We start from the raw sequence: 11,615 nt of genomic DNA on the forward strand, positions 1-11,615 counted from the left end.
CTGTTTTACCAAATGATATTTTATTTACTTTCTAAACGTGTGGCAACTTCTATTTTTGTTTTTCACATGGCAAGTGGAATGTAGGCCAAATGGTAACTTTAATGTACCTTATGGCAACTGCCATCTTTTTACCGTTGTCTTGTGAGCTCATCCCACGCCTAGGTTTGAAATTGCATTCATGGCAGATCAGACATTTTTATCATTCTTTCAAGGTTGCTAACATGGCAACTGCTGCTGCATGGCAACTGCTAGTTATGACACATGGCAACTGACGTACCCCTTACATGGCAACTGTCAGCTTTTCCACCTGTTTTTCCATTTTCTTAAGATTTCTACCAAGGCAAACATAATTTTGTTTCATTTTTAAATACCTTTTTCATGCGCTTCATTTTTTTTGCAGGGTGAAGAAGACTACTACGCGTGGGTCCAAGCATATCAGTTAGGACCCGCTCGAACGCATGCATTCAAAGTTGTCAACAGGGGGCAACTCAGATGTACAGGAGGCACCAGTCGACAATACTACTGATGCACCGTTGACCGCTCCCACCAACTCTGATGCAAGTGGCAGACCATCTCCGCCGGCTGCAGATGTGCAGCCTACAACAACAGGCATCCGTACATCGGGGAGTGAGGAGTCGGTATCTGCCAGGACAGCTGAAATACTACCAACCCTTCTGGCAATGAAGGATGCTGCTGTGAGTCATGCCACCCCATCAGCAAGCGTTGAAGTGGACGCTCCCGAGACGAACCTAGGCAAGGAAGATTCCCGCTCATCTGACACTGATTCCAAGCGCGTGCGCGGTGGCACTCCTGTGTCCACGACAGAAGCGGTCGAGGCGGCAGTTCACAAGGACATGCCATCTACAGGTGAGAGTCCTGGCACAACAGCTCCAGCTCCTGGCGGTGCAGATACTGCTAGGGCGACTGTTTCGCGTGTTGGTCTACCACCTAGGCGTCGTAGCCCCCGCAAGCAACCAACATACATACCGAACGCACCGACAGTAGCCAGGAGCAGCAGAGACGAGTCTGGTTTTGTTCCTGCGTCCACACTGTTCCCGCCACCTGCCAAAAGCAATGTGACGGAGAAACCTGAAGACCGGAGCACAACTGATGCAGGTGTCAAGCCGGGCACGAGCGACGCAGGTGAACACCCGGAGCAGACTGCGCCTTTTCCTGCAGTGGAAATCCCCAGCATAAATCTGCGCACTTTCAGGCTCCCAGTCAACGTCGGTGTCCCCTACAGCCCAAACAAGAAGATTGTCATGAAAGCTACGGTTGATACCACTGACAACACGCCCCGCCCTGCAAATAAGGACGATCATTCTGCAGCGGCCGATTCAGATATGTTTGTTGATCTTTCACCCTTGGATTCTGCCCCGCAAGTCGTTCGTGGTCCGACCAGCAGGAATGAGAGGCACCCAATGGCCTTTACCCCACCGAGTTTCAACCTTGGCATCAGTCAAGATCAACCGATTGTGCAAGATCCTATGCCAGTTGCCTTTGCATTTCAGGGAGGCATGCCTGCAATGATGGCGCAGCCAATGGTCGAGGGCAGGAAGGCTGTCAAGTTCGCAGAGCCGATTGTGGCAGGTACACTTGCCATGTCCATATGATTTTTCTTGCACATGTCTGTGTAGTTTCACTGTTGTCCCAATCATATTTTTTGTTTTGGGGGGTTCTCACTTGTGATGGCAACTGACATGCGATGACATGGCAACTGGATTTGATGCACCGTGTCACCTACTTTTTTCTGCCATGCTGCATTTTACATTTGGGCAACCATGTGGCAACTGAAGTTGATTCAATATGGCAACCGTAGTCTCCGTAACATGGCAAACACAGTGCATCACACATGGCAACTGGAATTGATTCAACACCATGTCACCTGCATTTTTTTTTTGTTTCCATGCTTCATTTTTTCATAAAGCAATCACATGGCAAGTGCAGTTGACACAACATGGCAACTGTAGTTGTTGTGACATGGCAACTACATTCCAACTAGATGGCAACTACATTCCAACTACATGGCAACTGTAGTTGCTATGACATGGTCACTACAGCTGGACCACACATGGCAATTGCCCCACTTTTTCCTACCTACAACTCACATCATGCACCCCATCTTTTCTCACAATCCATCTGCTTTTGATTTCCTAGGTATCCTAACCCACTTTTTTTTATCACTGCAGCCACACCCGAGGAGATTTCACCGTCTCTTGAAGAAACTTACCGCATGCTTGAGGAGGAAGCATTGCAGAGGAAGTCCTCACGAGGGCAAGGGCAATCAAGTTCCAACGTGCCTGCAGACACGGTATCTGAGGATACCATTAGGAGTGCCACTCTTGGTTCTGTGAGGCAGCAGAGGGTAGTGCACCCACCTCCCGCAGAAGACTACGAGCCCGAATTCAGGGCCACTAAAGAACAGACCCAACTATACGATATCGTCAAGCGGTTTGGAAATGCGAGGTCCGGCGGCAAGCACATGAAGGAGCTGAAAGCGTAAACGACCACACCCCATAACATGAAGGAGCTGATTCTCATTTTCCTCACTTTTTTAAATGCAGGTCATGTTCCCCATGTTCCAGGAGCTTTCACCACATGACCCACACGACAAGTGTGGTCACCACTACGTGATCTGTCTTGACCTGAAGAACCAACGTGTTGAGGTGCTTGATTCAATCCGTTCGGAAGATGATGCAGATCTCACCACGCATGCTGAATTCTTCATTAAGAACCTCAAAGAGACATGGCACCGTCACTATGAACACTCAAAGGTCCAGATCAGTCATTTCCCGACTGAGTATGTGGCGACTACAGAGCAAGGAAACACGTAATTCCTTCCTCCCTTTTCGTCTGCCATTTTACATCAATCCAATTCCTGTTTTGTTTGTCAGATCTGAAATTGAAGTCTGTCTTTTGTTACGTCTGAGCTCTTTGCGTGGTCACGTTACTCTTTTCCTCGTGCAGGACGGACTGTGGCTTTCACGCGCTGGAGTACCTTGCGAAGTGGGAAGGCAGAATTGTCCCAGCTATCACAGCTGCAACGGTCGTTGAGCTCCGGAAAATCCACACATGTAACTGGTTGACGAATGAAGATTTCAACAAGCGGTCGGGAGCACGCGAGTTTGTGCAGGAAGCTGTCAAGAAAGTCACCAAAAAGTACAAGTGATCACGTGGCGTTACAGACCGGACGCACACCTTACATTCTGTTGCCGAGGAATGTAAGGTATTATCTCGTTGTTTATCGTTGAAAACTATGTTTGTGTGCTATGTTGTGGCTACAACCCCGCGTAGGCTACTATGTAGTGGTGGTGTGCGAGTGACATTTGAATAGTTCCATGTAATATATGTGTGGACGTGAACCTTCTTTTAGGCGTAATTATTACAATGATTTCGTCGTTTCTAGCACCGGTTTGATGCTTTGAACGCGTCTACGATGTTTTAAAAACAATGGCAAATGTAGTTCATCAGACATGGATAGTGGAAGTCATTGTCGTTTTACATTTTTGGCTGTTTTGCTTCTTCATTTTCATCGGTAACTGCACGGGGGTAGGTTGATCATGCAGCCACAACGTTTTTGCTGGGGTTTATGCACGTTACGTTGTTTTCCAACTTGTTTCCCATACACTTGCACACAACTCACTACGTGGTCGTAAACCGCGTCATTTTTGTCATGTGAATACATGCCATGCAGAGTCATCAGGAATACCATGGCATATGTCCAGTACATCTAACATGGCAGATACAGTACAAACAACATGGCAGCTCCAGCATAATTAACATGGCAACTACAGCACAACTAAGATGGCAGATCCAGTACAATTAACATGGCAGATCCACTACAACTAGCATGGCATATTCAGTACAAAACAGCATGGCATATTTAGCATAAATTAGCATGGCATGTTTAGTATCAAAAATCATGGCAGACTAACTACACATAACATGGCAAATTAAATGCATACATCATGGCAGATTAAGTACCCATAACATGGCAACTGCATTTAACCATTCAATGAATTTTCCCTTGCACTTCTGATGCCCCTGAAGAGTTATTCCCCCAATTGTTTTAAAAAAGAATTCTCAACATCTAGGGTACAAAACAAAATGTCCACAACGCCACAATTTTTGCTCATGGATTGGCCGCCCCTTTCTTCGTTTTCTTGTGTTTTGCTTGGATCTCCAATCCCGACTTATACCTTATCTCTCTTGGATGACCCTTTGTGATGGAACGGGGTGGGTTCCTGACCTGGATCTGTGTGCTTGCTGTTCCAGATCCTATCTCTGAGTTTTCAGACGACGGTCCCGTGGATGAAGGCACGCTTGATGTGCGGGGGAACCGGTGTAAGGCTTCCTCGGCTTTCCTCTTCTTGATCTCATCAAGCTCTCTTTTTAGTGCTTTCCTGTGTTTTTCTGCGGCTCTCGCTATGTCATCACTCTTGCACGCTTCATCAATTAGCTCAGTATGGTTCTTTGTCAGCACAACGTGCCTCACGGCTTCCATGGTTGACTCTGGTCTCTCATCATGCACAGTCAGAACTGCGTGTGTTGTTTGCGGCGCCAACGCATCGTCAGCGTCCCAAGTCCATCGCCGCCTTATGAAATGTCGGGGCATCCGTGTCACAGCGTTCACGTCCATTACTTTTAGTATGTGACAGCACACAATGCCGCCCCGTTCGAACTTGCAGCATTGGCAGTAGAACTCGCCTTCGCCTATCGAGGCTGTGACGAAGTAGTTCCTTCCTTTGTCCGGGTCTTCAGGTTCTGAATCTGACATGCCCAAAATAGAACACACCTTGAACGTACGTTCGTCCACCTGGAAAGCCGTGAACATACTGGCACGCTTTAGTTCTTCTTGGAATCTGCATTTTTTGTGTGTTTTCTGTTAAACTATTGTGGGCTTTTTTCTTGTAGCACCTTATGTTGTCATGGAAAATAGATATACATTTTGTTTGAACATGGCAAACGTAATTCATTGAACATGGCAAATATAGTATGTTGAACATGGCAAATGCAGTACGCTATACATGGCAAATGCAGTACAATAGACATGGCAACTGCATTTTCAACAAACATGGCAGATGCATCTTATTTAAACATGGCAACTGCATTTTGTTAAACATGGCAACTAGAGTTTATTAAACATGACAATTGCATTTCAGCAAACATGGCAGTTGCATTTTAGTAAACATGGCAATTGCATTTCAATAGACATGGCAACAACATAACATTTTCCATTTGACACTAGCATTTGCACACCAACATGTCCAGTGAAAGTACATTGCATTAAACATGGCAACTGCATTTCATTGAACATTAAAACTGCATCCGGGTAAGCATGACAAACAGAATTTCTATTGAATATGACAACTGCATCTGAGTAAGCATGGCAAACAGTACTTTATTAAATATGGCAACCGCAAAATCATGGCAACTGCATCGCACTCTATAAGGCACATACTAACTTGGTGCTTTTTCTGTAAATAAGACTGTAACGCAACTGACTTACTTGTTAAAGATCTTGTTGGTGTATATCTTGCTCATTTGCCTCTCCATCGATAAGTACGTTAGCAATTTTGACTGCTTTAGCGCGATGTTCGCTTCTTGCTGCAGCTCAGATCCCAGAATTTTTTGTTGCAAAGTTGTGTACTGCTTGGCAAACTATAGCAATAAGTTGCCAGGACTGACATACCGCTTCAAAACAGCATTGAATCTCTCGCTGCGCTGCGTAGTCTGCAGAAAGGGGAAGGAGCACTGCATGAAGTAGGCCGGCACCCAGTACATTCGCTTCTCCCACAGGCTTAGAAGAGTCTCGTTGTCTTGGACTTGATGTGTTTCAGTCATGGCCATCCAGCTCCTTTCAAACTCCTCCACCGTCAAGCTGTGGTCCATGCACAGTTCAAATGCCTTGTGCAGCTCTGGACGGTCAGCAAAGAACGGTCCTAGCGTCTCCTCAGCCTTCTTTATAATGTGCCACCTACAGTGCATGTGCACTGCCAACGGAAAGACCTCCTCTATGCCTGCACGCATGCTGAAATCCTGGTCCGTTATTATGTTCATCGGAGCAAGTCTATCCATGCACTCCAAGAAGGTCTTGAACAGCCAAACGTACCCATCCGTGTCTTCGTTCCGGACGAGCCCGCAGCCGAACTGCAACGACTGATTGTGGTTATTTATCCCTATGAACGGAGCGCACGGCATCCTGTACATGTTGGTGAGGTACGTCGCGTCGAATGAAATGCAATCTCGGAAATGTTTGTAGGCTCTCCTTGCAGCACCATCCACTCAATACAGTTCCTGACACGGTCCTCATCGTCCAACCTTATCCTGTAGAAGAAATCTGCATCTTCTTTGGCTTTCTCATCAAAGTAGGCAATTGTGACCTCTATGTCTGCCAACTTGCTCTCTCTACGGTACCTTGCCCGTAGGTTTGTGACGTCAGCTGGTATGTACGGCATGCTACTCAAAGTCCCTTTTTTGCTGTGGATGAGAGATAGTATCTGCACCATTCTCGATGGACCGACGTTACAATCATGTAGCAGCTTTACGAATTGCCTTTCGACGGAGGTGAACCCTCTGTGGGCGGTCAGAAATTTCATCAGGTCGAACTTCTTTGTCAGTTGGTGGTTGTGCTCGTCAAAATACTCATTGACCACCCACTGTGCTCCATCTACGTTTAGCTTACACCGGACAGGGCACTCAGTCTTCTGAATGATACCTCTCTTTCGTTCCGGAACGACAGGCGCATCGCCTTTCCCATTCTTGTTCCTGCGTGCCTTGTGGCACATCATCTCACCTCTGCTGTACTCGTTAATTTTCTTAATTTTCCTACGGTACTCGGTGTTGACCGCAAACCCATGGAACTTTGCATATGTCTGGTAGTATTTCTTTGCTGCTTCGAATGACTCAAATCTCTGCCCCATGTACGGTGGCTGAGGCACCACGATCTCTGATTGCCCACCATCTTCATCCACTTGCGCGTCGTCGTCAGTTTCATCGTTCACTTCAGTATGGGCGGCAGTCCCATCTACCTGAGAGTTGCCAGTGCTTGTGTTCAAAGGGGTACTTGCCGGCATTGCTGGAATGATTGCCATTCCCGACTCTGACTCGAATTTGTTTGCGGCATGTTTGTCTGCTGTCTGGTGGAACGCATCTTCCGTGCGCTCAGAGCTCCCCGCAGTAGATGTGTCGGCGCCGCTGTGCATTGTAGTTGTAGGTTCTGTAACAGGGAAAAACAGGTACGAGATTAAGAATTTTGTGTTTGATAACATGTGGATCGCAACGGATCACACCATCTTCGAGTGATTTTCCATGACATCTTTTACACACAGCAAGCCGTCAGTCTGTGGGTGGTCATTTTTATGGCAGCTATAGGTGTGTAGACATGGCACCTACTGTTCAACAAACATGGCAACCATTGTTTTGCCTACAAATAACTACAAATAGCAAATGTAGCGCTGTTTTTTGTGGTTCAGATATTTTCCCTCTACCTTGTTGTGCTGTATTTGACCATCGTGTGTGGTCTGTTACACCATAATGACGTGATCCACCAGGAATTTGCGAAGCTTGCCAGGAGACGTTTGCCGGATCACCACCAGCGTAATAACCTGCAATCATAGTAGTGGTTGGTCAAATCACGGCAAACGCATTTCGTGCTAGCACGGCAACTGCAGTTGCCCTTATGTGGCAAATGCTTTTTTGCTTGCATGGCAACTGAAGTTGCATCGGTAGGGCAATCGCAGTTTGTTATTAGATGGCAATTGCAGTTGTCATGAAATGGCAACTGCAGCTTTTCCTACATGGCAACTGCAGGTGTGCAGAGATGGCAAATGTTATTTTTAATACATGGCAACCGTAGAAGACCAGTCATGACAATTTTTGTAGTTGTCAACTATGCCTTGTGCTGACTGAGCATCCGCATCTTCACTATGTTTATGGACTCACCTGTGTACGACGTCGATGGCACGTACATGGGTGCTGCCTGATTCCACGTGCTGCACGAAGGCCCTGCATTTTACACCCGTGAAAACTCGTGAGTCCTTTTGCCATCTTTTTTTCATGTTCATTTTTCATGTCCACAGCATTATATGCTCTTTTTTCGTTTTTGCATTACCTTGATTAGCCATACTAGCTAGTTGGAGTTGGCTGCCCGTACATTTGTCAGCGTTAGCGCCTTGTGACTGCACTTGCCACGGGGCCCCCCTAAGAATGTTCTGGTCATAAGAACCTGCAAGACAAATGACAGTGCACGACATAAGTAGAATGGCATGTCCATCGTCGCGAAGATGGCAAATGTTTCTCTTCATTTTTTAGCACGCATCGTACCTACGCCTGCATACTGTTCTAGCAGCGGCAGCAACGGCCCTGCAGAGATGAGCTGACTGTACTCTAATGCATCGAAAGGTGGCGGCGTTTCTGGCCTTTGAGAACCCCAATCATCTGCACCATCTTCGTGATTCATTCTTTTCCGTGTCTCGCTTCTGTTCTGATGTGCTCTCAATCACTGGATGAACAAGAAGGCATCAACAATCCAAAAAATTTTTATCATTGTACTGCTTGCATGTAAAAGTTAACACGTCAGTGCTATCACATTTTCATGCGTTGGCAACCAACATATCATGGCTAGTAGGACATGCACATCCACTATCCTTTTCTTAAATCTGGTGCTAGCTATCCGTTTGACAAGCAATAAGTTGACATGGTGGCAGTTGACGACAATGACAGGTGGCAACTGACGTTATACACCAATGGCAATTAATTTTCACACCCCCCATTATTCCAAATTTATCAATTCTCTCTCCCTTTTTATGGATTCCTGCACATCCATTCGTTCACCAACTAGGAGCATGAACCTACTGAGAACTCACGGTTATCTCTAGCGTACTACATGGCAGATCTAGTGTATTCTGCTTGGCAATTGCGAAGTCACACAACGTATGTAGTGTTTTAACCCTGTAGGATGGATCTAGTTACCAACTTCGTTGGTAATTTTGCAATTTTCTGCCCAGAAGGAGGATGAGAAACAGTAGGGAGATCGGGAGATTCACCTGCTTTTAGCTGGTCGTCTCTGGAGGGCGTTGTTGGAGTGGGGGTTGGGGGGTGGGATGGGGTGGGGAGAGATAAGGGGTGTGGTTTGCGGTGGGAGCGCCCTACAGATCCTCCCTGGTTGCCATGGCAACCAGAGATGGCCGGCGACGGAGGTCGGGGTTCGACAGGCGGGAGGCGAGGGCGCAGACGAGAAAGGGGACGGATCAAAGGTCGGGAACGGCTAGGTCGTACGGGCAGCGGCTCGTCTGGCCCGGACGAGGCAGTGCGGGCGGGGTTGCCACGGACCGGACGTGCGGGCGCTTTTGTGCGCGCGGACGGGGTCGTGCGGGGCGGTTCCCGTCCATGCCACACGATGCGTGCGGGCGGGTTGCCCTCCACGCCATACGTGTGGCAGTTATCGGCTTCCTTCCGAAATAGTATTACAGTTTACCTCACAGGAATCGCCAAATTCAGGCCACCATATCATCTTCAGAGCTTTTGCAATTTTCAGTAACGTCCAACCCTCACAGTTGATGCCAGATACATCCTTAATGAGATCACCTGCATTGCGCAAGGCTCTAGAATACTTCTTCTCAACAGAATCACACTGAAACAAGGCAGAAGCCATGGCAACGATTTGCTCACTGACCTGGACACAAAGAAGATTGCTTCATCACTAAAGCAAAGATGCAACTATATTTTCTATAGAAGTTGCACATAACACAAGCTATCATACAGTGCAATACCAAATGACAGGGAGCTATAAAATAAAAAGCATGGTAACTAGTTAACTCACCATATCTGATTCGACATCACAGCCATAATGACTCAGTACATATTGCAGTCCTAGACTCAGCGGGAGACGGTCAGCTTCAGCCAGCTGTGATTTCTCCTCAGGCACCAAACTTCGCATGCAATGTTGTACGCCCCACATTACCTCCATTACAGCTGTATTATACAGGCAATCTATTTTCTGGAAGAAGTCACAGCAAAAATGATGATGAAAGTAGTTCAAAATATAGATAAACCAGGAACTTAATACTCACCAGTCTCTCTTCAATAATTTTTTTATATTCAGGCTTTCCAACAGCCATTTTCTGATCAGGGAAGCGACAGTTCATGATCATCTTAATAAGCCTTTTGCTGACACCAGTACTTTCATTAATGGCGCTGGACTTGTCCTCAAAAGTTTGAAACTCTTCCAGCAAAACAGCCTGACAAAGATATAAACAAGGATGACCATGTTCAGTGGCAAAAAGAATCGATTAATGAATTATCATGTCGTGTCTCTCAATCAGGAGAGGATGCTGATTCAGTAGATATATCTTAACCGTCACGATAGAACCTTCATCAAATACTAGTGTAATTCAGATTATATAAGTTCATAAAGCAAGGTAATGAGATGTAGTTTTGCAACAGACCACAGTGCTGCTCTTCAATAGTAGCAGCACATCAAGTACTCCCTCCGATCCTCAGTTCCTAAGTATAAGACCTTTTAGAGATTCCACTATGAACTACATACGGATGTATATAGACGCACTTTAGAGCGTAGATTCACTCATTTTGCTCCGTATGTAGTCTGTAGTGGAATCCTAAAAGGTCTTACATTTAGGAACGGAGGGAGTAACTGATTTGTTAGAAGTCCTGTTACACCGATGACATGATACTTAATTTAGCAGAAGTAGTTTTGGACGTGCATGCATTTGCATCAAGGGTACATTTAGAATTATGGATGAAAGTTGTGTTAGCCTCTCAATTATTTAAGAAGTAGTAATGAACAATAATGTTCCTCCCTCAACACAAAATAAATAAATAATGAGGCAATCATGAATGGTGCAAGATAACTAGTAGGATTAATTTGGCGGCGAACAACATAAGAAAATAACAATCAGAAGCAGGGAATCAAACGAAAGAAGTGGGCACTAACACGTTTTGCCTTCCGACTATCACTAAAGTTAACCCATATTTCCTGGAAGAGACAAGGATAAAACAGAAAATTAGGTAATTGACATAGACAACAAGAGAAAGCAAGCACATCCGTAACCTAGGAAGGAAGAACATATAGTACACCTCCACAGCATTTGGTCGGTTAATAAGTAACCCACAAAATGTGAAAATTGCAAAGCCTGAGGGCGTCTAAAACAGAATCAGCATCAGTCCACTATCCCCATGGATGGCAGCTGCAAAAAAGAAGTAAAGCAAACTTAAGCAAGCATGATTATCAAGAAAAGAAGTAAAGAATTCAAATATCAAAAATGATGCCAGCCCTTGCCAAAGGGGCTCTTATACATCGCCTGGGCTACTATGAATACCGAGTTCGACCAACCCCAGTGCAGCACACTAAGATTGGCGGCCCATCGTACCCAAAAAAAGACCTGTTTTACAGGTCATCTTCCACCTTGTGCTTCTGTGGGAGCGGGGCAACCCCGTCCATCATCGCTCCTCTCCTCCTCTCATCCCATGCTTCTGCACATCCGCTGGCTGTGCTCTCCACTCAGATGCTACCGTCGGTACCTCACACCACCCGATCCTCCCCAGATCTCGGCGGTCAGACCTTCACCCTTAGATATCTACTATATCTAAATAGG

At 46.1% G+C, this 11,615-nt stretch overlaps 1 protein-coding gene and 1 long non-coding RNA gene across 2 annotated transcripts in view; both read right to left on the reverse strand.

Annotated features, from left to right (window-relative positions):
• LOC119315897 overlaps positions 1 to 9,585 on the reverse strand; it is a 19,367-nt gene extending 9,782 nt beyond the window's left edge. The window contains exons 1-8 of the mRNA XM_037590344.1: positions 9,479 to 9,585; positions 8,326 to 8,503; positions 8,114 to 8,227; positions 7,945 to 8,007; positions 7,491 to 7,607; positions 6,322 to 7,219; positions 2,999 to 3,137; positions 988 to 1,237 (exon numbers count right to left, since the gene is read on the reverse strand). Coding sequence (XP_037446241.1) covers positions 988 to 1,237; positions 2,999 to 3,137; positions 6,322 to 7,219; positions 7,491 to 7,607; positions 7,945 to 8,007; positions 8,114 to 8,227; positions 8,326 to 8,461 — 1,717 coding nt within the window. The 5' untranslated portion in view covers positions 8,462 to 8,503; positions 9,479 to 9,585. The remainder of the gene's footprint in view (positions 1 to 987; positions 1,238 to 2,998; positions 3,138 to 6,321; positions 7,220 to 7,490; positions 7,608 to 7,944; positions 8,008 to 8,113; positions 8,228 to 8,325; positions 8,504 to 9,478) is intronic.
• A 1,269-nt stretch (positions 9,586 to 10,854) lies between these two features.
• Positions 10,855 to 11,615, reverse strand: part of LOC119317178 — a 4,661-nt gene continuing 3,900 nt past the window's right edge. Inside the window, exon 2 of the long non-coding RNA XR_005153538.1 lies at positions 10,855 to 11,207. This is a non-coding gene — a long non-coding RNA (uncharacterized LOC119317178). The remainder of the gene's footprint in view (positions 11,208 to 11,615) is intronic.

The sequence above is a fragment of the Triticum dicoccoides genome, chromosome 6A, assembly GCF_002162155.2.
Source record: "Triticum dicoccoides isolate Atlit2015 ecotype Zavitan chromosome 6A, WEW_v2.0, whole genome shotgun sequence".
NCBI classification, from domain to species: Eukaryota; Viridiplantae; Streptophyta; class Magnoliopsida; order Poales; family Poaceae; genus Triticum; species Triticum dicoccoides.